The sequence below is a fragment of the Symphalangus syndactylus genome, chromosome 7, assembly GCF_028878055.3.
Source record: "Symphalangus syndactylus isolate Jambi chromosome 7, NHGRI_mSymSyn1-v2.1_pri, whole genome shotgun sequence".
NCBI classification, from domain to species: domain Eukaryota; kingdom Metazoa; phylum Chordata; class Mammalia; order Primates; family Hylobatidae; genus Symphalangus; species Symphalangus syndactylus.
The window spans coordinates 46,389,870-46,417,843 of NC_072429.2; the positions used below are offsets into that span (position 1 = coordinate 46,389,870).

Consider the following 27,974-nt stretch of genomic DNA (forward strand, 5'->3'; position numbering starts at 1 on the left):
TTGGGCCTGGGACAGGGCTGGGGGCTAACAGCCTGTGTGAAATGAGTGTTTTTGTGTCTGTGCTTGATGTTGGTGGCTCTGTAGTCACATGACAGCATGGGTGTGATGGAGATCTGACTTCATTCATTCAACAAACATATTTTCTAAGGAGTTCCCTGTGCCAGGCACTAAGCTGGGCACTGGGAATGTAATAAAATAGTCAAGGTCCCACCTTCTGAGACTGTCCGACAGGGAAATGAACAAGAGTCAAATAAGACAGAAGATGTGATGTAATATACCTACGAAATCTCAGAGGGTTGTAGGGTTGTGGGAGCTCAAGTGAGACACTTAACCTGGCCTGAGACATCCCAGAAGGCCTCCCGAAGAACTGACAGCTGAGAACTGAAGGAAGATGAGTACTAGTTAGTGAGGCTACGGGACGTGAATGTGGAGATTGTGCAGGGCAATGCAAGAGGAGGCTGTAGAAGTCAACCTGGCTAGATCACAGTGGGGCATATGTGGGGCAGGGGCTTCTTTGTTTGAACTTGCTCCTGAGAGGATGAGGCCTCCTAGAGCGCTGGCTCCTGGACAACAACCTCCTTTGGTGCCTTGTGACCAGGGACCTGATGGTTCATTAGATGGAGTCTTCGAGTCTTAGGGAGTTGCCGCAGGGTCCCCACAGCGGCTCCCGACGGTTGTGAATGAGCATCCATCCTCCAGAGCTTCCGGCAACCTGCCTGGCCCTGGACGCGTCTCAACTGGCCCGCGTGAGCGGCCGCCCCGGAAATGACGCGTTGCCCCGCTGGCCAAGCGGAAGTGGAGATGGCGGAGCTGTACGTGAAGCCGGGTGAGCGGAGCCGGCGGGCTAGGGCACTAGGTCGTCGCCCCGGCCTAGGCTGGGGGCGGTTGCGGCGCGGAGTATGGACCCTCTGTCTCCCCCAGCCCCAATATAAGCTAACAGTGGAGTTCCGGACTCGCTTCACACATCCCTCGCCTCCGCAGGCAACAAGGAGCGCGGCTGGAACGACCCGCCGCAGTTGTCATACGGGCTGCAGACCCAGGCCGGCGGACCCAGGCGCTCGCTGCTTACCAAGAGGGTCGCCGCACCCCAGGATGGATCCCCCAGAGGTGCGTGGGGCCCCTGTGCTCGGAGGCCGACGGAGAATGGGGAGTGTAAGAGATAAGCCTATCTGGAAGGCTTCTTTCTCTACCCCGAGGGCTCCTTAAGGAGAGAGGTTTTGGGGCTCCAGTAAGGGTCTCAGGGCAGGTGCTTTTCCGAGCCCCTTCTCTGCTGCTCAGGTTAATAAATGGTATATTGATTTAAAAAGACTATTTTTTCATCCTAGGTGATCTTATCCAGACCCGTGGCTTTTAACATAGTTTTAATTCTCAAGTTATTTTTCTCTGTTAACCTATACCTCTTCCCAGAACCTTATAGTGGCATATTGATTTGTCCATTCTGTCTTCACTTACGTATATGATAATCATCAGACTTCACAGTTTTTCATTCATCTAATCACTATTATTTACTGAGCACTTACTATAAGTCAGGCACTGTTTGAGGGCCAACTAGACAGCAGTGAGAAAGAAAAAAGATCTGTGCTTTCAGGGAGTCCACGATGGCAGCATTGGAGATGGGCTGAAAGATGAAATAGTGGTGAGGGGGCTGCAGAAAAATAAGCGGTGATGTAATATGACTGGGTAACGAGGTGTCTGAGGGGCTGACATTTAAGCCACACAAAGATCATGTACAAAAGCATTCCAAGCAAAAGAAAACAGCTGCAAAAGGAATTAAGTTTGGCCAATTCAGAGACTGATGAAATATAGAGTGGCTGGCTACAGCATAGTGGGCTTTGTAAAGCAGGATAAGGAATTTGTATTTTAGTCTACATAAAGTTGGAAGCCATTGAAAAGTTTAAAGTAGAGGACAGCCACCTTTCCCCCTGAGAATTTTCCAAGCCATTAAATGGGCTGTGCCATTGCCCCCATAAAGGGGCTCAGGTTTGGTTCTTTCAGTGGCCCTCCATTCTCCACACCCTTTTTGCTGTAGAAGAATGATACAAGGCTTGGTTTCTTCAACTCAGCAGTATTGATAGGTTGTGGCCAGAAAATTTCTTTGTGAGGGACTTTCCTGTGTCTTATGTTTATCAGCGACTCTGACTTCTACCCAATAGATGTCAGTAGCATCCACCCAGTTGTGATAGCCAAAAGTGTTTCCAGACATTTGTCCTGTGGGCACTATCTTCCTAGCTTGAGAACCAGGGACTGATTTACATTTTGGAAAGATCACTGTGTCTGCTGTGTGAAAACAAGATTTTAGGGGAGTGGAAAGACAAATTACAGCTATTATGGTAATATAGGCAAGATTTAATGATTTGCATAAGGGTGGGAGTCAGGGTGGTAGGAGTTGGATGGATATGAGATGGAGAAGGTCAGTAGGAATGAGTAGATTAGGAAGAATCCATATAACTAAATTTTTTTGCTTGATATAGGAAGACTGGGGGATAGTGGTTTTGGGGAGGGGGAGTTTTTTTGGGGGGCCATGTGAAGTTTAGGCTGTTACTTTTGGGGAAAGTTCTAGGCCAGAATTAGAGAAATAAGTCACCATTACAAGGATGGTATTTGATGTCATGGGCTTGAATAAGGCCAGGGACAGAGCCATAGGGCACTCTAGCATTTCAAGGTTGAGAAGGAATCAGCAAAGGAGATTGGGAAATGGCCAAAGAAGAAAATAGGAGAGGCCAGGCGCAGTGAGTCACGCCTGTAATCCCAGCACTTCGGGAGGCCAAGGTGGGCAGATCACCTGAGATCAGAAGCTCAAGACCAGCCTGGCCAACATGGCGAAATGCTGTCTCTACTAAAAATACAAAAATTAGCTGGGCCTGTAATACCAGCTACTTGGGAGGGTGAGACAGGAGAATCGCTTGAACCTGGGAGGCAGAGGTTGCAGTGAGCCGACATCGCACCACTGCACTCCAGCCTGGGCGACAGAGTGAGATTCCGTGACAAAACCAAAACCAAAATAAAATAGGAGAGCGTAAAGACATGAATCGATAGTGATGAATGCTGCTGAGACATCAAGATAGAGACAAGGGGCCAGGCGCAGTGGCTCACGCCTGTAATCCCAGCACTTTGGAGGCCGAGACGGGTGGATCACGAGGTCAGGAGTTCAAGACCAGCCTGGCCAACGTGGTAAAACCCCGTCTCTACTAAAAATACAAAAAATAGCCAGGTGTAGTGGCAGGCACCTGAAATCCCAGCTACTCGGGAAGCTGAGGCAGGAGAATCATTTGAACCTGGGAGGTGGAGCCTGCAGTGAGCTGAGATCGCACCATTGCATTCCAACCTGGGACTCCATCTCAATAAAAAAAGCGACAAGGAACCAGTAGATTTGACAAACATAGCAGTTACTCATGATCATAACAAGAGCAGTCTCTGCAGTAGTGAGAACAGAAACAGCTGGAATGGGCTGAGGAGAGAATGTGAAAAGTAGAGAGAGTGACTATAAAGAGCTCACTCAAATTCTGCTGCGGAGATAAGAAATGGGACAGTATCTGAAAATGGAACGTGAAGTAAGGGAATGTTTTGATAATAATATACTAGACCATGTTTGTACACTAATGGGATGATTCAGTAGAGAGGGGGAACTGATGATGCAAGAGAAGATAGTTACAGTAGGTAAGTCTAGAGAAGACAAGAGAGGCTAGGATGCAGAGTACAGCTGGAAAGATGGCTTTTGATAGGAGCAGGAACCTTTTCATCTATTACAAGAGGAAGAAAAGTGGCCACAGATGCAGGTGGGTTAGGAGGACTGGTGGTGGGAAGATGAGAGAGTTCTGTTTAATGACCTCTACTTTTCAATGAAACATTAGGCAGTGTCAGAAGAAGATAGCAAGGAAAGGAAGAGAAGTTCTGAAGAGTGGAAAAAATGAGCCAAAATGTCCAGGCAGTGTTTGGTACCTTTTAAAATCTGTGGCCATGAAGTTAAAGTGTCAGTATGGCTCTGTTTTCCCTCCCAAGTGCAAGCAAGTTGGGTTTAACCAGGAAAGTGGGACAATGGGAGGAGATAAAGGAGGTAAAAATATTTATAAGGGGGTGATGTTAATGTACATTGAAATCAAAGTAGCTAAGCTGGAAGGGGTAAGGGGGTGATCAGATTTTGGAGGTGATAGTGTTGTGAACAAGGCAGGGGGATGAGAAGCTGATGTAGGGTGGGAAAAAATGATCACTGGAGGTGAAGAGGTCAACTGAAACACTAAATTATTAGATGAATTAATCATCCTTGTGGATGTTGGTACCTAAAAGTAAACTTTTGACTTTTGTTTTCCAGTCTTCTTTCTGTTAGTGGTTCCCATTACTAAAGTCAGAAACTAAGAGTCACCTTGACTTTTCTCTTTCTCACTCCCAATCCACTCCTGTTGCTACTTCCTCCTAAGTAAATCTCAGACTACTCCATTCCCCTCATCTACTCTTTTACCCTAGTCCATGCCAGAATTATCTCTTTCCTGAACTACTCAACCTCTCAACTGGTGTTCCTGCCACCACTGTTGACCTGTTTTCATCAGTTTTTCACAGAGCATACATGTTTAAAAATAAGTCTGGTCACATCACCCCTTGCTTTTATAAACCTGCAGTGGCTTCCCAGTACCATTGACTCAAGACCAAACTCTTACAAAGCCCCGCAGGGTCTGGACCCTCTGCTTACCTCTGTAATGATCGCTCATACTACTTTCTTCAGTGATAATAATTTTTAGCCATACAGGCCTCATTACTATCTCTTGAACAAATCAAAAGTTTTCCTGCTTCTTGGGCACTGCTCTCACCTCTACCTAGTACATATTCCTTCAACTCTTCATAGCTGCATCTATCTCATCCATTAGTTCTCAATTTAATAAAAACAGCTCAGTTTGTACTTTTTGCTACATACTAGTCTAGCAGCTGTTTTTTGTTTTTGTTGTCTTTAAAGAGGGTCTTAGTATGCTGCTCAGGCTGCTCTCAAACCCCTGGGCTCAAGCGATCCTCCTACCTCAGCCTCCCAGTGTGCTGGGATTAGAGGCATGTGTCACCACACTCAGCCTGTACCTGTATTCCTAATCTTCATTGCAACCTTGTGAAATAAGTGGCTTTATATACATCCCCATTTTACAGAAGAGGAACCTAAGCTCTGGTTGAAAGTAACTTGCTGAAAGTCACATAGCAAGTGAGCTCAGATAAATGTACCTCAGAAGGCCTTCCTTGAACACTTAGTCTAGATAGGTTCTCCCATTTCTCTTTATTGCATAAACCATTTTATTTCTTGGTAGCATGTAAAATAATTTAGTAATTTTGTGTTTTTTTCCCTCCCTCTAGAATTAAGCTCTCTGAGGTCAGGAACTTAATCTGTCTGGTTTACTTCCTCCTGAGTAGCCAGGACTATAGGTGTGTGCCACCACACTTGACTAACTTTTAAATTTTTTTGTAGAGATGAGGTCTCACTATATTGCCCAGGCTGGTTTTGAACTCCTGAGCTCAGGTGATCCTCCTACCTTGGCCTTTCAAAGTGTTAGTATTATAGGCGTGAGCCACTGTGCCCAGGCCTGGTTTACTTTTCTTTTTTTTTTTTTTTTTTTTTTGAGACAGAGTTTTACTCTTGTTGCCTAGGCTGGAGTGCAATGGCACCATCTCAGCTCACCACAACCTCTGCCTCCCGGGTTCAAGCGATTCTCCTGCCTCAGCCTCCTGAGTAGCTGGGATTACAGGCATGCGCCACCATGCCCGGCGAATTTTTGTATTTTTAGTAGAGACGGGGTTTTGCCATGTTGGCCAGGCTGGTCTTGAACTCCTGACCTCAGGTGATCTGCCCGCCTCAGCCTCCCAGAGTGCTGGGATTACAGGCGTGAGCCACCACACCCGGCCACCTGGTTTACTTTTCTAATCTTTAGTGCCTAGCATATTGTCTGCGTAGAGTGGGGACTTCATAAATGCGTATTTTTAAATGAATAAGTTGTCTCAGAGAGTAGCCCTTCTTAGAAGGGGTGAATTTAGAGTTAAGCTTCTTACCCATTTAAGCCATGTTGCTTGATCTTGCTGTACCTTTTCAGTCCCCGCATCAGAGACTTCTCCTGGGCCTCCCCCAATGGGGCCTCCACCTCCTTCAAGTAAGGCTCCCAGGTCCCCACCTGTGGGGAGTGGTCCTGCCTCTGGTGTGCAGCCCACAAGTTTCCCAGTCGAGTCTGAGGCTGTGATGGAGGATGTGCTGAGACCTTTGGAACAGGCATTGGAAGACTGCCGTGGCCACACAAGGGTAAGCCCTGGCACATCAGAGGTTAGAGAGGGCTCCCATCCACAGCCAAATGCAGGAATGGTTCCCAGAGATAGACTTAAAGTTCTTAATCCTTTGAGAGTTATGGACTCCTTCAGAATCTGCTAAGGCCTTCCCAGAGAAATGAACACAGGATTTCAGGAGCATTAACAAGACTTTTGAAGACCAATCAGTAGAAGATGCTGTAGGAACAACAGTTGAATTCAGCTCCTATTAGTGAACAACCTGATTTTCTGTACCTCCATGCCATTCAGAGCAGAAGCTGCTGATTTTATTCTCAGGAAATTTATATTGTGCCCAGTTAGGGAGAAAGAAACCTCTTCTAGCTATAGTGTTTTCTTAGTTCTTAGAAAAAGAGATCTGAAGAATGTCTTAAAAGAAAGGGAAAGTAGCATGGTAATTTCACCTCTTTGGCACTTAGTTTTCTTTTTGTGAAGTAACGCTACAGGATGAGCTTCTGAGAGTCTGAGAAGCCCCTGAAATTTTAAAATTCTAGTCATAGGAGGAGGTGGGTTAGGAAGACTGGTGGTGGGAAAATGAGAGAATTCCTGTTTAATGACCTCTACTTTTCAATGAAACATCAGGCAGTGTCAGAAGAAGACAGCAGGGAAAGGAAGGTTTCATCAGGTTCTCAGTGGAGCCTCTAATCTTTGGGTAAAGAACCAGAACTCTAAAGTGTGGGCCAGAGAAAGCAGGTGCTTCCTATGTGGTGCTGTCTTCCCCCTCTCCTCCCCTCATTGGGCTGGCAGCACTGAATTGGAGGGGCGCTTCTGTCTCTTAGAAGCAGGTATGTGATGACATCAGCCGACGCCTGGCACTGCTGCAGGAACAGTGGGCTGGAGGAAAGTTGTCAATACCTGTAAAGAAGAGAATGGCTCTACTGGTGCAAGGTATGGGTGGGTTCTTTGGTATAGCCTAAATCCCTTGTCCTGCTGTGGTTGGCTGTGCTGGAGTAGGTGCTGAGATTTTGATTGACTGGGAGGGGAGGCATGGAAGCTTTTGTACCACAGGCTGCTTGCTCAACCCCTGTCTCTCTTCAGAGCTTTCAAGCCACCGGTGGGATGCAGCAGATGACATCCACCGCTCCCTCATGGTTGACCATGTGACTGAGGTCAGTCAGTGGATGGTAGGAGTTAAAAGATTAATTGCGGAAAAGAGGAGTCTGTTTTCAGAGGAGGCAGCCAATGAAGAGAAATCTGCAGCCACAGCTGAGAAGAACCAGACCATACCAGGCTTCCAGCAGGCTCCATAATCCTCGGTTCCCCAGACTCACCGGACACCATCTCCTATGCCTTGGAGGCCTTCTCTCACTTGGCTCCCTTCTTACCACCACCAAGACTGTCCCACTGGGCCTGACCCACCTATGAGGGAAGAAGTCCCACCTGGGCCAGAGGGAGTTCATGTGTTACTCATAACATTGCATTTCAATAAAAACATCTCTGTGATGGGCCTTGGGTAGGAGAGATGAACCCTTCCTGTGCCAAGCTAGTTCCCTCTGGTGTCCTCGACTGCCCTGCTCCCTGTGCATCTGCAAACCTCTGTTCTCCCTTCTCCATTCATCAGGAAGGGATCTGTTGGGTATAGTCAGACTACTGCCTACCTCTTTTTCCCAAATTAGACTGAAAGGACATCCTGTGCTGGGCAGAGCAGCTCTGTGTTTGGATGGTTTCATTTCAGCATGAGAACAGACTCAAATAGAACGGGGAGACTTTTCCCTCAACAAAAGGAAAGACAGTCCTATTTGCACTGTATCACCCTTGAGATACAGGTGTTACAGAGATTAGAACCACATTGAGTGGGGTTTTTGCAGTGTAAATCGAAGGAGAAAAAGACCAGATTACTGAGATTTGGGATTGTAACTCTGACTTGCCAAACAAGCTGCTGCCTCATTTTGGGTTTCAGTGTGAACTCTAAGGTCTCCTGTAACCCTTTGAGAGAGGTACTTGGTGGATTATCATGCTGTGAAAAGGGTACAAGATTTTTGGTGTTGGAATAGAGGAACTGGTACTTAGAAGTGGGAAGCAGAAAAGGCATGGGGAGAGACTGGGGATGGCTATAGGTTGGGACAGCACCTGTTTTCCAAGAGTCCTGCTTTGGAATGGATAGGGGAGGGGCTGCTGGGGGGGCCTGGTTCCAGGAAGGCTGCTTCCTGGAAAGACAGCAACAGCCCTTGGCAGTGGCCAAGCTATTGCTGTTTATGGTTTGGAGGCTCATGTAACCTGCCACTGTAGCGTGCCTCAGGTTCTAATTGCTGCTGGAAGTGGGCCTGGTGGGAGCTGGGAATGGATCTGAGGCCTCCGAGCTTAACCAGGCCTGCCAGGACCCTCAGCTGTGTGGCTGAGATGAGAAAATCAGCATTGAGGAGAACACTGGAGCCAAGGCATTTCTTTGAATGTTTACTAAGCAGCCAGAAGGTGACTTACTCCATTCCCCAGTTCCAGCCCCTGAGCATAGAGGGTTTAGGGTTAGGAGGAGTACCACAGACCGAAGAGGAAGTAGAGTTAAGGGCTTGGCAAGTTGCCCAGTCCTATCCCTGGTCTAGCTGCCTCAGAACTAAAGGAGGCTTGGAACTAACAAGTCACTCCCTTCCAGATTAAATGAGGCCAGCTGGCCTTTGGATGCCCCAGGAAGAGGTGGTGGCAGCAGTGGCATGAGGGATCCCTCTGTAACTCCACATGCTGGGTCATCTGCACTGGATTAGATGTCCATTTCAAATTGTGCATCATCTGGAGAGAGAAAAGGCAGGAAGACAGGTTGCTGGTCTGAGGATCTGCAGGCTCAGCATCAGTGCAGAAACCCCTCTTGGAACTGAACCCCCACACTGTGTCACAGTGGCATTTGAACTCAAAGGCCGGGACAATTCTTAATTCCTGCTTTCCTTACCGGGTATCTCTTCCTCTGTTTCCTGCTCCTTCAGCTCCTCCAGCTTGGAGAGAGGGGCTGTTGGAGGAGTTGTGACCCCGGGAATCTGAGGGAGGCAGCAGGGGGGTGTCCGGGCAATGGGTGAGTTCTTGCACTCCAGCAGGAACTTTCGGTCGTAGATGATCCTGGTGCCTGTCAAGGGGTTGGGACTGAGGTAAGAGTCAGGAGCTTGGGTACCGAGGTGACTGGGGTCCCAGACTCAGGCCTTTTGGGGCCTGGAGGTGAGGGTAGTGTCGAATTTCCCTGTATATCAAAGGACATCTGCTCTGAAGCCCAGCTAGGTTCTCAGCAGACAAGCCTTCACAGTGCTTAAAATCTTCCAGACCTAACTAAGATGTGGGTATAAAGCAAGGGGGGCATCCCAGCTGGTATAGGCAGGGGCTTTATGTTTGGGAGAGCTTCAGATCTTGGCTCTAAGAGGAACACCAAACTTTGGGTTCATAAAGTTCACGTACTTTATGCTGCTCCTCTACCACTCTGAAACCTCCTTGCTTTCGTCTCACCAGTGAAGGTGAGACCTAGACTAACAGCCTCAGGTGGTTCAAGAAGTGAAATAGCAGTTGTGAAGGGTTCCACCCAGTGCTGTCACCTGGGCTATCTCCTGCAAGGAGGGGAAACTGTACTGTTCTAATCCTGACCCCTCCCAGGTCCTATAAAGTTCACACTAGCTCAGAGGAACTTGGCCCGCCATAATGTCCTCAAAGGGCCCTGCCCTGTTCCTCCCCTCCGCTTCCGCGTGGCAGGAATCCCTGGGTCGGGAGCCCAGCAGCTCGTGATCCCAGGCTGCTCGCCCAACCAAACAGACGCCAGCCAGCAGCACATAAACGGAGCAACTGCCCCAACTGTTCTAGCTACTCCACTTCTCAAGACCCGCTGCTTCCGGCTGAGGTCACGCTCCGTAGGGGGCCCTGACCCCTATTCCTAGGAAGCAAAGTCGCGAGGGGTAAGGAGCGTGTGTAAGGCGCCAAGAACCCAGGCCACAGTGAAGGATTACAGCCCAAACACCCGGAAGCTAGGCTCATGGCCTTGTTGCATCACCTAGTTTTTGGGAACTGAGCTTCCGCTCCAAACATTCTCCCCCAAAGCTACAACCTGCAGAGGGGCCTGCGGACAAGTCTTAGGCCTGTCCCTCCCCTACCCCCGCCCCGCAACAACACGCACGCGCTAATATGTCCGCAGCCTGCGGACCCCTGCCCGGCACGCTGACCTCCCGGGGTAGTGGCGTATAGCGTGCCCCCCGGCGTGGTGCTGTAGCAGTCGGGCAGCTGGTCCCGGCCCCCGGGAATCGGGCAGCTAGTGGACGTTGACATAGCGAGCGGGAGGAGCAGCAAAGTAACCGCCTGGCGTTGAGGTCGAGGAGCGCAGCTCTGAGTCTGAGGCGGACTCAGCCGACCACGTGCAGCTGCTGGCAACAACACTAGAACAACGTCACGCCCAGGGCGGGCCACCGGCCGTCACTCAACCCGACGGTCCCGCCCTATCTGCTAGGAAGCCAGCCCGGTTCAGAGAAAGCTGGAAATGCGTCCAAAGTCCCAGGCCCCGCACCGGCTTCCAGTTCCTGCTGGCCCAGCGCTGGCCAACCTGCCTGAGTGCTGCAGCAGCTCAGCTATTTACTGTTTATAGCTGGGAGCTGGGGGGCAGGTGAATTAGGGCAAGCGTTTTTATCCTTTATTAGTTCACCCATTCCTCGCCAACTTTTGGATAGTAAAGCACTATGATTAGCTTAAGTCACACATCTTGCAGGAAGGGAAGCTGGGATTCAAATCTGACTGCATCTGATTCCAGGACTGTGCCCTTAAGCCCAGCTGTGTACTGCCTCCCATAAACAGTAACAGTACAAGGCCGGGTGCGGTGGCTCACGGCCTGTAATCCCAGCACTTTGGGAGGCTAAGGCGGGTGGATAGCTTGAGCCCAGAAGCCTGAGACCAGCCTGGGCAACATGATGAAACCTAGTCTCTACTAAAAATACAAAAATTAGCCGGGAGTGGCAGCATGCGCCTGTAGACCCAGCTACTCGGGAAGCTGAGGTGGAAGGATAGGTTGAACCCAGGAGGTGGAGGTTGCAGTGAGTGGAGATTGCACGAGTGCACTCCAGCCTGGGTGACACAGAGAGACCCTGTCTCAAACAAAAACAGTACGGGGTGAAACATGCCTTGATGGCCTGGAGCACAGCAGGAAGGGGAAGGTGAGGGAGGGCTGGTCACCTTTCTGAAGAAGTGGTACCTGGACTAATAAAAGGATGAGTCAAGCTTGGGGGCTACAGCTGAGGCATCACCAGTCAGAAGGCCTGCCCTTTGATCTGTTTGCCAGTTAACTAAGGAAGGGCAGGGGGCTAGTGAGGAGGGCTTGGTCTTTAGCAGGAAAGAAAGGTCAGAGAGTTTGGCCTTGGAGATGTTTTTTTTTTTTTTATGTAGACACAGTGATATGACAGGCTGGAGCGAGGTGGTGGGATTGGTGAAGATGTATGTACACTGGAAATCTTGAATTCATCCGGCTGTCCTGTTTGGCTTCCTCAAAATCAATACTGCCTCCACTGTCCCTTCCCCTCACCAAAAATTAAGTATAGACCACCTGACTGCATCCATTTATCAATATTAACTCAGCTCTGGCTTCATCAGATTTCTCCTTAGGTCTGATTTCTTCACTCATTTAAAAAAAGATTGCTTCTCAAACTATTTATTTTCTGAGATAGGGTTTTGCTCTGCCGCTTAGCCTGGAATGCAGTGGTGTAATCTCAGCTCACTGCAAACTGCCTCCTGGGCTCAGGCCATCCTCCCACCTCAGCCTCCTGAGTAGCTGGGACCACAGGCGCCCACCACCACACCGGGCTAACTTTTGTATTTTTTGTAGAGACAAGGTTTCACCATGTTGCCCAGGCTGGTCTCGGACTCCTGAGCTCAGGTAACCTACCTGCCTCGGCCTCCCAAAGTGCTGGTACTGTAAGTGTGAGCCACCACACTTGGCCAGCTTCTCAAACTTTAATGTGCATATAAATCATCTGGAGATATTGTTAAAATGAGAATTCTGATACAGTATTGGTCTGGGTGAGATTTTGGATTTTTTTTTTTTTTTTTGACACAGGGTCTCACTGTCACCCAAGCTGGAGTGTATTGGTACAATCATGGCTCACTGCAGCCTCAACCTCCTGGGCTCAGGTGACCCTCCCACTTCAGTGTCCTGAATAGCTGGGACCACAGGTGCATACCACTGTACCTGGCTAATTTTTAAATTTTTTGTAAAGGCGGGGTCTCACTATGTTGCCCAGGCTGGTCTCAAACTTGTGTGCTCAAGTGATCCTCCCACCTTGGCCTCCCAAAGTGTTGCGATTACAGGCATGAGCCACCAGGCCCAGCTAATTGTGGATTTTTTTTTTTTTTTTTGAGATGGAGTTTTGCTCTTGTCGCCTAGGCTGGAGTGTAATGGCATGATCTTGGCTCACCGCAACCTCCGATTCCCGGGTTTAAGCAATTCTCCCACCTCAGCCTCCTGAATAGTTGGGATTACAGGCATGTACCACCACACCCAGCTAATTTTGTATTTTTAGTAGAGACAGAGTTTCTCCATGTTGGTCAGGCTGGTCTTGAACTCCCAACCTCAGGTGATCTGCCTGCCTCGGCCTCCCAAAGTGCTAGGATTACAGGCGTAAGCCACCACACCTGGTTTTTTTTTTTTTTTTTTAATGGAGTCTTGCTCTGTCACCCAGGCTAGAGTGCAGTGGCATGATCTCGGCTCACTGCAACCTCTGCCTCCTGGGTTCAAGCGATTCTCCTGCCTCAGCCTCCTGAGTAGCTGCAATTATAGGCACACACCACTGCACCTGGCTAATTTTTTGTATTTTTAGCAGAGACCAGGTTTCACTATGTTGGCCAAGCTGGTCTCGAACTCCTGATCTCCAGTCATCTGCCTGCCTTGGCCTCCCAAAGTGCTGGAGTTACAGGCATGAGCCACCGGGCCTGGCTGCAGTTGTGAATTTTCAATACAGTAATGCAAACGCTTCAGGGCCTCAGAAACACACTTCGGGTAGCAAGGGTATGTATATTTTATTGTCCCGAAAAGGATTTTGAGTGTCTTACAAAATGGTGCATGCCAAAATGAAGTGTCTTAGCAGTGCTGGAGGGTAAAGTTTGGGAACAGATTGTAGTGAATCATTTATGATAACTAACCTTTTATGCAAGGTGAGGAAGTGTCTGACAGGGGGAATGGGAGAATAGGGTAGAGGATGGTGAGATTTGAGGGTAGAGTCCAGCCTAGTGAAACCAGGTGGGCAAACGGGCGATGGCTGTGAGGATGGAGAGAAGTAGATGAGATTCAGATACACAGAGGAAGAATAAAGTGACTGATTAAGAGTGGGGTGAGGGAAAGTGTAAACTAGGATAATTTTCAGTCTTTTGGCTTGAGAGTCTTGGTGGCTAGTAGCACCAACTAATATGATAGGGAAAACAAGAAGAGCAGCATATCTTATATGAGGGAATGAATAATATGTGTTCAGATGGAGCACAGTAGGAAGCTAGATATAATGAAGCCATGGGGAGAACTCTGAGTTAGTGGCTCAAATGTGGGTGGTGTGAAATTCAAGAGTGTGGGGATGGGCTAGGATCGGTAGCTCACATCTGTTAATTCTGGCATTTTAGGAGGCTGAGATGGGAGGACCACTTGAGCCCAGGAGCTCAAGACCTGGGCAATACAGCAAGACCCTATCTCTATTTATAAATAAATAAATGTGGGATGAGATCATCTGGGGAGAAGATACAGTGTAGAAGCCTGGGCACATCAACATTTATTTATTTAAAAGGTAGTAGAGAAAAAGAATTCACCGAAAGAGACTGAGAAAGATGAGTCGGAAATAGGAGAATCAGGAGAAAAGTATCAACAGTTTTCAAGAACGGTCATTGTGGAAGTGAGGTCTTCCTTCTACTAATCTCTATCACAAAATAATAGCCACAGTTACTACTACTATAATGACTACTGCTTGCAGTTAACTCTTCTGGAGTCACTGTGTGCTATAAGGGCTGGGGAATAGGTAGTTGGCTTTACAGAGAAAGCCAGATTCATCATCCATGCAATCTGGATGAAGAAACAAGAATTTAAATCAGAGGGTCAATACTAATTACTGGCTGGGCAAGGTGGTTCACACCTGTAATCCCAGCACTCTGGGAGGCTGAGGCGGGCAAATCACTTGAGGTCAGGAGTTCAAGACCAGCCTGGCAAACATGGAGAAACCCCATCTCTACTAAAAATACAAAAATTAGCCAAGTGTGGTGGTGTGCGCCTGTAATCCCAGCTACTTGGGAGGCTGAGGCAGGAGAATTGCTTGAACCCAGGAGGCAGAGGTTGCAGTGAGCCAAGATGGCACCACTGCACTCCTGCCTAAGCAACAGAGTGAGACTCCATCTCATTAAAAAACAAAAAACAACTAATTACCTATTAGAATATGGAAGTGTTTAAAAAATACCTATGCCCAGGCCCCACCCCCAGAGATCTGATTAAACCTATAAGGAAATACCAGGTCTCTGTTATCAGGCAAATTACTTTGGATTCACATTAATATACCATCAAGATAAAACAGAATGTGAAAAGTAATCACAAAATAGGTTTGCAAACAAGATTGTCTGATTCATGATCTTTTGCAAATTAGGTGTTGAAGCCCAGGGTCATGCCTTTTATTGGAGATGGTCTTAACACACTTAAGTTTTCGATACTTAAAACCACCTTTCTCTCACCCATTGCCTAAAGGAGAGGATGGAGGCGCATGAACCTGCCTGTTTGCAAATGACAAATCACTGAGGATAAACAGAAAATGCAGCATTACCAGAGCCCCTCACTATAGGGGGCAGGGTCCACTGGGAAGACATCATAACCAGTTATATGTCTTGGTAGAAATACTTCTTGCTAGTCAGAGAACAAGATGTTCATTCAGAAGCTGTTTTCCTACAGGCTTGCTTGCCTTTTCTTGGATTTACAATGTGGTCCAAAGGTCTTTTTTTTTTTTTTTTTTTTTAGACGAAGTCTCGCTCTTGTCACCCAGGCTGGAGTATAATGGCGTAATCTCAGCTCACTGCAACCTCTGCCTCCTGGGTTCAAGCGATTCTCCTGCCTCAGCCTCCTGAGTAGCTGGGATTACAGGTGCATGCCACCACGCCCGGCTAATTTTTGTATTTTTAGTAGAGACAGGGTTTCACCATGTTGGCCAGGCTGGTCTCGAACTCCTGACCTCAGGTGATCCGCCCAGCTCAGCCTCCCAAAGTGCTGGGATTACAGGCATGAGCCACCGCGCCGCCCCAAAGGTCTTAAACAGTGGGAAGGAATCACATATACTAAGTACTCCTCTCTTTGGCTTGAAGTTATAATGTAGCTAGCCTTTGCCCTTCTTTTTTTTTGAGACAGAGTCTTGCTCTGTCGCCCAGGCTGGAGTGCAGTAGTGTGATCTTGGCTCACTGCAGCTTCCACCTCCTGGGTTCTAGTGATTCTCCTGCCTCAGCCTGCCGAGTAGCTGGGATTACAGGCACGTGCCACCACACCTGGCTAACTTTTTGTATTTTTAGTAGAGATGGGGTTTCACCATGTTGCCCAAGCTGGTCTCAAACTCCTGACCTCAGGTGATCCACCCACCTCGGCCTCTCAAAGTGCTGGGATTACAAGTGTGAGCCACCACGCCCGGCCTCCCCTTCTATAAGTTAACTAAAATTGAGGATGGTCCTCTCTTGCACTAGTTTTTGGATTGGGAGGAGGACTTGGCCAGAATCTACATGAAGAGAAGGAAACCATAGTTCCAAGTCCTGAAATTTCTTACCTCTGGTTAGGAGAGGCCACCATCGGCCGTCCAATTCTCTTCTTCGGTCTGGTTAGCTGAGGTGATGGGATTTCCCCTTTGAGAGCAGGGACTGAAGGAAGCAGACTGGCCTATAAAAGGGCAAGTCAGCACACTGTAGCCACAATAGGTTTAAAGGGTCTTAAAACATCAATAATTTTATTGGTAGCAGAATTTTATTACATTGAACACAAGCTGAAGTAAGTGGGTCCAGAAACCTTGATGATATAGTTTCATTCCTATAGTTTCATTTCACTGGGTTTGATCTATACCTTAGCGGATGTTTCTTCACGACTTGAAGGCTCACTAAAGATGTGCAAGGTCTTCTTCTGCCTCCACTAAAATCTCAATACTGGCCCCCATAATAATGGCAGGATTTATTTCGATTCCTTATCAGAACCAATGCTAGGGGCTCTCATCTCAGCACTGTAAACAATCTAATGGCTTCTAATATTTCCATATCTTATATTCTCATTCACAAGAAGAAATCCTGTGTTAGAACTAGAAGACTCTTGAGTTCAATTTCAGATGAGAAAAGTGAAGCCCAGAAAGGTGAGATGATTTGCCTAAGGCCATAAAGCTTCAAGTGGCAGAAATGAAAATAGAATTTAGGCTCTGACTACTGACTACTGACTACTGTTCCACTGTATCCATGCTGTCTCCTCCCATATCCCTTGTATATTTTGAAAGTAATTAAGTTCTTACCTGAGCTAGGTTTTATCCAAATGTTCAGGTTGGCAAAATAGCAGTAAAGTAGTGCCAGGAAGAGGCAGGCAGAGGAAGAAGAGATTTAGCAGGCGAAATGAGGTTGGGAGCAGGCTACTGGGATCCAAATAGTCAGAAAGAAAGGAAGGAAGTGCTGGTAAGAGGGAAGGGAGGAGCGTATCCTAAAGAACTACTCCCAACTGCACACCTGTTGTTTTCCTCCCAATTTTCCTACGGATTCCTCATAATTATCTCCTTTCTCTTCATAAATTCTAGTTACTGACCTGAAATAAAATTTCTCATTTGGTTGTCCTCAAGGTGCAGAATATGGACTTAAGGCTCCTTCAGACCATTCAAATGTATTGCAGACAGTTAAGATAGAATAAAACTCACCTTTTTGTCCCACTGAATAATTTATTTAATATTATTTCTCACTAGTACATATTTCATCAAGAGTAGTTTCATTCATTTCACCAATTTTAAGTGATTTTTTTCCTGTTGCTGTTAATGGTAAGTGGAAACAGCAAGATATACAGGTGATCCAAGGAGTCTTTTGTGCCCCACCCAACTGCCCCCACAAAGGTCAAGGGGCCCCTTAATGATACTTGATGTGGTTATCAATCACTACAAAGTAGTAGCTTCAATATAAACAACATTTTCAAAATCCATTCAGAAAATGGACATAACAGAAAATAAGACATAAGCTTAATTAAGGAAGCTTTCTCATATGTAAGATGATATAAAAGATAAAAGAAGCAGGTATATCTGACACAGAACAAACATGGTGTGTCTGATGTGGTCCTGGCTTTAGGACCTGGGCAGAGAAAATTAAGAATTCCTGTTGGCATAAGTGTAGAAAGGTGCTGCTAATATAGTTCTGTCCCTAGTTACTACTGTTTTTCTGTGCATCCTTCTTTGCCTTGATATGAGTTTTGGCTTCTCCATCAGCTCCAAACATTTTCTTGTTTTCTTTTCTGTATTGCCTATACTGACCAGGAAAAATTCAGCTATATTAAAACACAAATAAGTTGATGACTATACTTTTCAGTGGGATAAGTTTTCCTTCTCTATGCTGATTCTCGGCATAGCCTATGGTTTGACCAAAGCAGCCCATTCCAGGGTTCCTCTGTTTAGCTTGTTAAACATATTGACTCTCCATGCTTAGGGCCACGGAACTAAGCCCGGAATTACTCACATATTTATAAATATTACTTAGCTGATTCAATAATACAACAGAATGGCGGGAGTCACCTCCCTCTTATGTCCCAACTCATATAAAGCTTAAATATCTATAACCAGACAAATCTTTCAGATAAAAAAGGTCAGGAAGTACAGAAGGAACCTGAAGTTGATAATTTGGGTGTCCCTACGTTTGTTTAGTGTCATCTGATTTAAATCCAATTGTTCTTATTGACATTCTCATGATCCATAGAGAAAAAACCTATCAGTGGCCTATCTGCTAGCTAAAGTCAGATAAGACACATTGCCAGAGCTTGAAACTTTCTCATACGTTAAAGGATTATGGAAGACAACAAGGGAACAAGGAATGTTTAACACAGCATAAATAGGTAAATAGTCTTAAAAGTGCTTTTTCAAGGCAGTCTAAGAAGGGACTCAAGTGTTAAATGTGAGAAGCCTGTTACAAATATAGTATTAATCCTCTGGTTCAATATAATGTGGATTGAGTGGTACCTGCATGACCACTGAAAGGATCACACCCCACTTCTAAAGACTGTTGATCTTTTTATTGAATATTCTGGTAAATATTTCACATTAATACAGGCTACATTATGTAGAGCCACTATATGACAAGAAATTTGCTCAACTTTTTCCTTTTAAGTATGTAAACAATTATACATGTATTTATCACCCTAAAAGGCTGAAACATGTAATCAACTAATTCTCTTCTGCATACAAGCAGTATTCAGTATGTTTAGCCAAAAGCACTAAGGTCATATGATCTTAAGTTCAAAATGGCTAAACTAACCAGAGAACATAATCAGGTGGATAGGAAATCAATTTGTTCTTATACAATGGGCAATCAAATTTCCATTGCTAAAGCCTCAGAGAAAATTTCATAGGCACATTAAAAAAAAAATCCCCATGGTTCTTCCAAGGTCATAGGTTTCTTAAACAAGGCTAAAGAGTAAAGACCTTCTAACTTAGTTGACATATTTGAGATGCATGTTTCCAATATGAGGTGCCCACGTGCCAGGCCAAATCTGAAAAGGGGGAGGAAAAATTGGAATTTCTAATTAGGAATCTTTAGACAGTTACAAAATGAATATATAAATGCAATGGCAATTCACTGTTTCTGCCTAGGAAGAATACACATATATGAAATAAAGTGTTCAGTAGCATCATCTTGATATTGAAAAAGCAATCCAAATCGAAATGGTCAATTATGACTTTTGATATTCAGTACTTATACTTCTCACAAAACAAAAAGAATGACGTGACAAATCTAAAAAATAAAAGAGCATTAAGCCCATTTTACCTGTTGGGCATCAGTGCATTCAGTTGAATTTTGGATAACTTTTATCATAGGGTTCCAAGCAGGATCTGGGTTATGAAGTCCATTAAACAGAGGGCCTCCTGGAACATCAGCAAGCTGAGGATGAGAGGGTATTATGGTGCCTCCATACATGGAAATTGGCAGACCCTAAAACAGCAGGAGAAAAGATTTAATCATAAAATTACTATAAATTATAAAATTACTATAAATCCCATAATACCAGCTTAGACTTCTCTAATATTCCTCATTTAAAGAACTCCAAAAGATCCTATAAGTACAGTATGGCAGTGTTGAGAAAACACAATGTTTATCTGCATCTGCAAAGCTTTTCAACAAAAAAGAAGAGAGAGAAAGAAACTAAATCCAATATGAAATCATCAGGAAATTTCTCATATTTGATAAAAATAACCTCAACTTTCCCATATTTTAGTTTCATGAAAAAGCTTGAGCTAAGAAGAAAATGGGAACTACATGATTGACTGCCGACATAAAGCTGTCAGAGCAGACAAGAAAGCATCAGTGAACTCATGGCCAGCTTTTAAGAGGGGTAGAGGCCTCCCTCAAAGTTGCAGTAGCAGAACACGAAGTGGCAAAACCCAAATCCCTCAGGTGTTTTCAGGGGATGGGGACATCTTCAGGACAAACTACTGTGGACAACTCTGTGCACTCCTGAAATTAAGCAAAAGATCTAGTAAAGCCACAGAAACAAAAGGGAGCATTATTTCAATACAAGGTATTCCTTAATGTGACTACATTGGCTGACAAAGTGTCAAACAAGTTACGGTGATGTTTGTCAACTCACTTTAGAAAAATCCACAAAACCGCTTGCCATAGGCTGATGAAAAATGTTAGAGGGGGCTACCATTCCAGAATCATCTCTCTCCATTGGTTGATGTTGGGAGAATGTACTTGGGTCTGATAATTGTTGATGCATTGGATGGTTCCCCATCACAGATTGCGACCAACCTGATAAGCCTTCTGGAAAGAATAATTGAAAACAAAGTTTTAAATTTATTTGGATAAAACAACAAAACATTACCACTGTTATTACCAAACATTACCAAATGTTATTGAAATCTTTCCTCTGAAGAGCTCAAAGCACATTTATCACAGTCTTGCTAGCCAAAAAAAAACCAGTTCCTGAAAAACTAGGTAAAGTCCTTTGAATACTCCACTTTACCCTGTCTTTTAAAAGATTAAGTACTCTCTGAAAGAACTCAAATGATTACTTAAGAGAGAAAGGACACACACTTTGAATTTTTGTTTCTGATCAACTCTATATATTACCTCAACCAATATTCCAGACTCTGAAATTGGATTGAACTCCTCAAAGATTTAAACATCCTTCCCTAATTGAGTGTTAAACATAGGAACTAAGTTTTTTTGGTTTGTTTTTCTAAGGAACTAAGTTTTAATGGCAAACCTACAGCTTACTTAAGACATCCCTCCAGAGAGAGAGCAAGCCAGTTGTACCTGACACAGCATTGACACCAAATGACCAGATTCCACTGTGTCCAACGGGAGCGACAAAACTGGTCCCCACCGGGGCTTGTGCAACAGACCCTCCTTGTCGAATTCGGGCCAGTCTCTCTGTTCCAATCGGGGGAGGTATCTTTCGATCCTGACTGGCACTGACTCCTTTTGGTTGGCCCAATGTTGGTGGGGCAGAAGTGGCTGAAAGAGGTGAAGATGATCCCGAAGAAACAGATGGAATAGGAGAGTCACCTGGTGGCAAAATATTTCTCTATTGTTTTATTACATATAAAAAACTATAAGAATATGAGAAACCTTGTTGGAAAGATCTATTCCACAACATAGGTTCTGTAAAGAAAATTTTCATTTTAAAAGAATATTCAAATAAAACATAATTTCTATAAACATTATCCTACACAATTTCTGCCTATAATAAGTATACAATAGTCTAAAAAATGTTTTCCCAATTGAACTAAACAATGCTAGAAAGGAAGCAGGCCACATGTTTTTATTCTAGCTCTAAATAATCTGCACAAAACATTATTGTAACTTTTTTTTTCTTTTTTTTGAGACAGAATTTTGCTCTTGTTGCCCAGGCTGGAGTACAATGGCGTGATCTTGGCTCACCGCAACCTCCGCCTCCTGGGTTCAAGCGATTCTCCTGCCTCAGCCTCCCGGGTAGCTAGGATTACAGGCATGCACCACCTCACCTGGCTAATTTTGTATTTTTAGTAGAGACAGGGTTTCTCCATGTTGGTCAGGCTGGTCTCGAACTCCCAACCTTAGGTGATCTGCCCGCCTCTGCCTCCCAAAGTGCTGGGATTACAGACGTGAGCCACCATGCCCAGCCACATTTTAAAATTAACTAAAATGTGGCAATATTTGCACAGTACCTAGCATATTTTCTAGAAAACATCTGGTGACCCTCTATACTTGTTAGTCTTTTCTTTTTTCCCTTTCTACAGCCCTTTTTGTTTCTATAAGGAAATAAGGTCAAACGTTAGCAAAGCATTATATGATTTTGATTCACAGCTTTGTTTCTTAATGGAACTCTTGGGTGATTTGGGTAATTTTCTTTGTCAAAAAAGCCAGTACTCACTGACTACCTCATGATGCTCATTAAAATAAAAAAAAAATCCAATTCTGTTCAATTCCACATACTTCATCTGTTCTAAACATTGAAATAAATAGAACAAAGGGGCCAGGCAGGTGGCTCAAGCCTGTAATCCCAGCACTTTGGGAGGCTGAGGCAGGCGGACCACCCAAGGTTAGGAGTTTGAGACCAGCCTGGCCAACGTGGTGAAACCCTGTCTCTACTAAAAATATAAAAATTAGCCAGGCGTGGTGGGAGGCTGAGGCAGGAGAATTGCTTGAGCCTGGGAGGCAGAAGGTGGAGTGAGCCCAGATCGTGCCACTGCACTCCAGCCAGGGCAACAGAGCGAGACACTCTGTCTCAATCAATCAATCAATCAACAGAACAAAGGAATATGTTAACTTATAAAAGGCAATACAGTTTCATAAAATGTAAAAATACATGAGAAATCACACCAAACTGACCATATACAAAAATTCAACTTCTTTCCAGATTTAAGAAATAATTTTACAACACTGCTTCCAAAGGGTCCTTTTGTAAAACTACTTGCAGTACTTTTTTTTTTTTTTTTTTAATAGAGACAGGGTCTTGCTGTTGCCCAGGCTGGTCTCCAACTGCTGGGCTCAAGCGATCCTCTTGCCTAGGCCTCCCAAAGTGCTGGGATTACAGGTGTCAGCCACTGCACCCAGCCTAGTACCTCTTTTCTTGATCCAGGTTCTAGTGTAAAACATTTTTGGCTTGAAAGAATAATTCTCAAGTTTTCTATGCTAAAAGTGACTGACAATTTTTTCACATGACCACAGAACAAACCTTGGGCATCTGTATACCACTTAGTTTACTAAAGTTACAACATGGTGTTGTAACTGAAATAAATGATTTAATAACTTATTCAAAACTCTTTGGGAAGAGTTCCTCCAGGATTCCTACATGAGTTTGAGGCGCTTGTCCAAGGATGGGGAGAAAAATGTTGTCTGTTGAAACTAGGAGTCCCAACAGGAGCTGGCCCTTGCAGGAAAACCCTTGTTCCTGGTATGCCGGAAAAACTTGCCAGAGGAGCAGAAGAGGAAGATGGGGAGCTGCCTGATGGGTCAATGGATGGTAACCCTGAAATAAAACAGGTCCAAGACATCCAATTAGCTAAAACTTTAAAATTGAAAGCCCAAGAAGACTTCCACCAAGGTGAGATAAGCTGTAAAAATAACCAAACAAATAAATAAAAGATAGCATGTGGCTCATTTTCATAGACCACAGCAAAAACAATCCATCTATGTGATACTGTATGGCCAAATCCATTTTTTCCTTACGGTCCAGAAGAATATCGCCAAACAGCACTAGATACAGAAAAATGGGCTCAATGTTTAAGAGTGTCAGTCACCTGGAGTAATGTTCTCGATGAATCTCAAAGCTTTTAACTGGAGGGGATACGAAATGGGAGTATGCTGTAACTAAGTAGCACCCAAGAATAACTTCTGCATTCCCTTTTGTAGTCAATCTCAAAGTACAGCTTTTCACCTGTATAACTATAGTCACTTCCTATAGAAGATAAGTAACAAAATCTACCAATGTTTCCTTCCTCACAAGGAGGAAATGCATACTACTGAGGATAATTTCAGTATTCTATCTGATAGAAAATATCAACAGTTGCAAACTATTATCAAAGTTTCTATCTAGTTTGTATAAATCTGAACTTAGCCATCTTCTCAAATTCCATTGCTTTCTCTGGAGAATGTATTAGGAAAAGAGGCTGAAGGACTGGAAAAGGATTATGGTTTCTTATTTCAGGAAAAAGTAGTTAATATCAACATCGACTGTCAAAATTTCTTTTAAGCAGGTCTTATTTTCAGAGTTTGATTTCCCCATCATTTAAAAAACATGACTTCGAGATGTAATTCACATACCATATAATTCACCCATTTAAAGTATATAATTCATTGGATTTTAGTATATTCACAGGATTGTGCAACCATCACCACAATCAATGTTAGAACATTTTTGTCTCCCTTAAAAGAAACTCCATACTCATTACCTGTCATTCACTGGGTCCTCACCCTCATATTTCCATTTCTTTTTTTTTGAGACGGAGTCTTGCTGTGTCACCCAAGCTGGAGTGCAGTGGCACGATCTCAGCTCACTGCAAGCTCTGCCTCCTGGGTTCACGCCATTCTCCTGCCTCAGCCTCCGGAGTAGCTGGGACTACAGGCATCCGCCACCATGCCCAGCTAATTTTTTGTATTTTTAGTAGAAATGGGGTTTCCCCATGTTGGCCAGGATGGTCTCCATCTCCTGACCTCATGATCCACCCGCCTTGGCCTCCCAAAGTGCTGGGATTACATGCGTGAGTCACGGCACCCAGCCTCATATTTCCATTTCTAAGCAATCACTAATCTTTCTGTCTTTATAGATTTGCCTACTCTGGACATGTGGGTAACTTAAGGCATTTCCTACTTATTTCAGACTTTCATTATTGTGGTAGGCAACAGTAGGCAATTATTACCGTGCTTTCCTAGACAAAAAAAATTAAATTTTCTAGTGCTAACCAAAATAGATGTTAGCAAAACCTAGAGGTAATACTGAATATGGCTTTAAAAAGTCTGTAAGTAGGAAATGAATCATTTCTTTCTTTTTTTATTGAAATGAATCATTTCTATAAAAACCTCTTGTTTTTTTTTTTGTTTTTTTTTTGAGACAGGGTCTTGCTCTCTCACTCAGGCTAGAGTGCAGTGGTGTCATCACAGCTCACTGCAGCCTCGACCTCTGGGCTCAAGCAATCCTCCTGCCTAGCCCCGCTGAGTAGCTGGGACTACAAGCGTGTATCACCACAATGAGCTAATATATTTTTATTTATTTATTTATTTTGAGACGGAGTCTTGCTCTGTTGCCCAGGCTGGAGTCCAGTGGCACGATCTCGGCTCACTGCAAGCTCCACCTCCCAGGTTCACACCATTCTCCTGCCTCAGCCTCCTGAGTAGCTGGGACCACAGGCGCCCGTGACCACGCCTGGCTAATTTTTTTGTATTTTTAGTAAAGACGGGGTTTCACCTTGTTAGCCAGGATGGTCTCAATCTCCTGACCTCGTGATCTGCCTGCCTCGGCCTCCCAAAGTGCTGGGATTACAGGCGTGAGCCACTGTGCCTGGCCCCACACTGAGCTAATTTTTAAATTTATTTTTTATCAAGACAGGGTCCCACTATGTTGCCTAGGGTGGTCTCGAACTCCTGGGTTCAAGTGATCCTCCTGACTTGGCCTCAAATTACAGGCATGAGCCACCACACCTGGCCACTGTCAATATTTTTACAGTGAAATCTGTCAGTCTTTTGTAAAGATCATGATAGCTTTTTTTTTTTTTTTTTTTGGAGACAGAGTCTTGCTCTGTTGCCCAGCCTGAGTATAGTGGCACAATCTCAGCTCACTGAAACCTCTGCCTCCCGGGTTCAAGCAATTCTCCTGCCTCAGCCTACCGAGTAGCTGGGATTACAGGCACCCACCACCATGCCTGGCTAAATTCGGTATGTTTGGTAGAGACGGGGGTTTCCCCATGTTGGCCAGGCTGGTCTTGAACTCCTGACTTCAAGTGATCCACCCAACTCAGCCTCCCAGCACAGGTGTGAGCCACCGTGCCCAGCTAATCATGATAGCTTTTAAAGATCATGATGTGCATTTTAGGGACATAAATGTAGATGCCACATAAATGTACTTTTTAATAGCTTTACTGAGATTTAATTCACAAACCATACAATTTACTCATTTAAAGTTATACTATTCAGTAGCTTTTTGTATATTCACAGAATTGTGCATTCAGGACCACATCAATTTTAGAACATTTCTGTTATCTTAAAAAGAAACTCTGAAGCTGGGCATGGTGGCTCACACCCGCAATCCTATCTCTTTGGGATGCCAAGGTAGAATAATTGCTTGAAGCCCAGGAGGTTGAGGTTGCAGTGAGCCATGATCACGCCACTGCACTCCAGCCTGGGCAACAGAGTGAGGCCCTGTCTCAAGAAAAAAAAGAAAAAGACATTCTGCACCCCTAAGCTATCACCCACCCTCCAATCATCCCTTCATCCTAGGTAACCACTAATCTACTTTCTGTCTCTATGGATTTGCTAATCTGGATGTTTCACATAAATGGAATCATAAAATAAATATCTGGTCTTTTGTGACTGGCTTCTTTCATTTAGTAAAATGTTTTCAAAGTTCATCCATGTTATAGCATGAATCAGTACTTCTTTTTTTTTTTTTTTTAAGACAGAGTCTTGCTCTGTCGCCAGGCTGGAGTGCAGTGGTGGAATCTCAGCTCACTGCAACCTCCACCTCCTGTGTTCAAGTGATTCCCCTGCCTCGGCCTCCTGAGTAGCTGGGACTACAGGTGCGCACCACCACACCCAGCTAATGTTTTGTATTTTAGTAGAGACAGGGTTTTATCATGTTGGTCAGGCTGGTCTCGAACTTCTGACCTCATGATCCATCCACCTCAGCCTCCCAGAGTGCTGGGATTATAGGCATGAGCCACTGCGCCCAGCCCTTTATTTCTTTTTATACCAAATACAAAATATTACGTTCTATAGATATACCACATTTTGTTTATCTGCTTGTCAGTTAATGAACATTCGGTTGTTTCTACATTTTGGCTATTATGAATAATGTTGCTATGAATATTGGTGTGCCAGTTTTTCTATAGACATATATCTTCCCTAGGAGTAGAATAACGGGATCATATGATCACTCTTATGTCTAACTTTCTGAGGAACTGTGAAACTGTTTTTCCAAAGCAGATGTACCATTTTACATTCCTACCTACCATGTATGATGGTTTCAATTTCTCTATATCTTTCCCCATCTTCTTAAGTATCACTACTTTTTTTTTTTTTTTTTTTTCTGACAGTCTCGCTCTTTTGTTCAGGCTTGGAGTGCTGTGGCATGATTTCGGCTTACTGCAACCTCCATCTTCTGGGTTCAAGTGATTCTTGTGCCTCAGCCTCCCAAGTAGCTGGGACTACAGACCTGCACCATCATGCCTGGCTATTTTTTATATTTTTAGTAGAGATGGGGTTTCACCATGTTGGCCAGGCTGGTCTCAAACTCCCGACCTCATGTAAACCACTCGCCTCAGCTTCCCAAAGTGCTGGGATTACAGGCATGAATCACCACGCTCAGTCAGTATTACTACTTCTTACCTGAAAACTAGGAAAGTAAACTATATCCGTGAAAAGAGCATCAACAAAAGAAACCATACAAGCAGTTAAGAAATGGGGCCAAGCTTATTAATCCCAGGCCCTAGAAGGAAGGTCAAGGATTAATGCTTCCTATCACATCCTGGGTACTGGCAATGAGCTCTTCTTTCACCCTGGGGCTTCTCAAAGTCTATACTACTTTCCCCAAATGAAAAGTTGTAATAGATGCCTATTTACAGAGAGGAAGGGAAAAAAATTTAGAGAATATTTTGGACCATAGATAGTCATATGCAGGCTTCTATTTCTATTTGAAATACAATATAACAGCTATGTTTTCCTGAAAAGACAAGTAAATGGAAACATATCTGAAATGAAAGCTAAGGCTACGCCATATTCATAACTCACAAATAATTTTAAACAACATAAGTCAGTTTATAATTAGCAACAAGGTAGCATGGGATATGGGGCAGTTTTCCAACTGGAAGAGAAATGCTAAGAGGCAATAGTGCCACATTCTGGGTCAGCCACATTTTTAATTTGTTTTTCAGAACAGTGCAGATTAGACTAAAATTTGGCTCTTAAACTACAGAAAATAGATTCTGGTTCTCCAAATATCTCCAAGCCAAAACTGACCTCAAATCTGTCTATATATTTCTCATAATGCCTCGGCAGCTAATTTATAATTTCAAAGAAGCAATAGCTAAATCTACATTGGTCTTTCAAAATTAAGAGCCTATAAATGACTGGGTCTTCAAATAGCTGTATCTAGGCTGGGCACGGTGGCTCACGCCTGTAATCCTAGCACTTTGGGAGGCCAAGGCAGGTGGATGTTGCCTGAGCTCAGGAGATCGAGACCAGCCTGGGTAACATGGCGAAACCCCGTCTCTACTAAAAATACAAAAAATTAGCTGGGCATGGTGGCACATGCCTGTAGTCCCAGCTACTTGAGAGGCTGAGGCACGAGAAATGCTTGAGCCTAGGAGGTGGAGGTTACAGTGAGCTGAGAC

General features: G+C 44.6%; 3 protein-coding genes across 8 annotated transcripts in view; 1 reads left to right on the forward strand and 2 right to left on the reverse strand.

Annotated features, from left to right (window-relative positions):
• The first annotated feature begins 679 nt into the window (after window positions 1-679).
• Window positions 680-7,730, forward strand: SRA1 (steroid receptor RNA activator 1). Of its 2 annotated transcripts, XM_055286022.2 has the most exons (5): window positions 680-826; window positions 982-1,107; window positions 6,060-6,262; window positions 7,062-7,170; window positions 7,321-7,730. In XM_055286022.2, the coding sequence occupies exons 1-5, from the start codon at window positions 766-768 to the stop codon at window positions 7,530-7,532; spliced, it is 711 nt and encodes a 236-aa protein (XP_055141997.1). In that variant the 5' UTR covers window positions 680-765; the 3' UTR covers window positions 7,533-7,730. The 2 variants fall into 2 exon arrangements, with proteins under 2 accessions (XP_055141997.1, XP_055141998.1); XM_055286023.2 differs by lacking the exon at window positions 6,060-6,262 and having other exon boundaries at window positions 764-1,107.
• A 933-nt stretch (window positions 7,731-8,663) lies between these two features.
• EIF4EBP3 (eukaryotic translation initiation factor 4E binding protein 3) lies at window positions 8,664-12,888 on the reverse strand. Its single transcript, XM_055286028.2, has 3 exons — window positions 10,410-12,888; window positions 9,164-9,334; window positions 8,664-9,006 (listed from the first exon to the last, which is right to left on the reverse strand). Exons 1-3 carry the CDS (start codon window positions 10,510-10,512, stop codon window positions 8,978-8,980), a joined length of 303 nt encoding a protein of 100 aa, XP_055142003.1. The 5' UTR covers window positions 10,513-12,888; the 3' UTR covers window positions 8,664-8,977.
• A 5,557-nt stretch (window positions 12,889-18,445) lies between these two features.
• The window catches only part of ANKHD1 (ankyrin repeat and KH domain containing 1), a 140,279-nt gene continuing 130,750 nt past the window's right edge, over window positions 18,446-27,974 (reverse strand). For 2 of the 5 annotated variants that reach the window (XM_063642730.1, XM_055285996.2), the window contains 5 exons: window positions 22,724-22,900; window positions 20,704-20,904; window positions 20,033-20,208; window positions 19,213-19,377; window positions 18,446-18,937 (listed from right to left, as the gene is read on the reverse strand). In XM_063642730.1, coding sequence (XP_063498800.1) covers window positions 18,878-18,937; window positions 19,213-19,377; window positions 20,033-20,208; window positions 20,704-20,904; window positions 22,724-22,900 — 779 coding nt within the window. In that variant the 3' untranslated portion in view covers window positions 18,446-18,877. Of the gene's footprint in view, window positions 18,938-19,212; window positions 19,378-20,032; window positions 20,209-20,703; window positions 20,956-22,723; window positions 22,901-27,974 lie in introns of all 5 variants that reach the window. The other 3 variants (XM_055285995.2, XM_055285997.2, XM_063642731.1) reach the window with 3 other exon arrangements.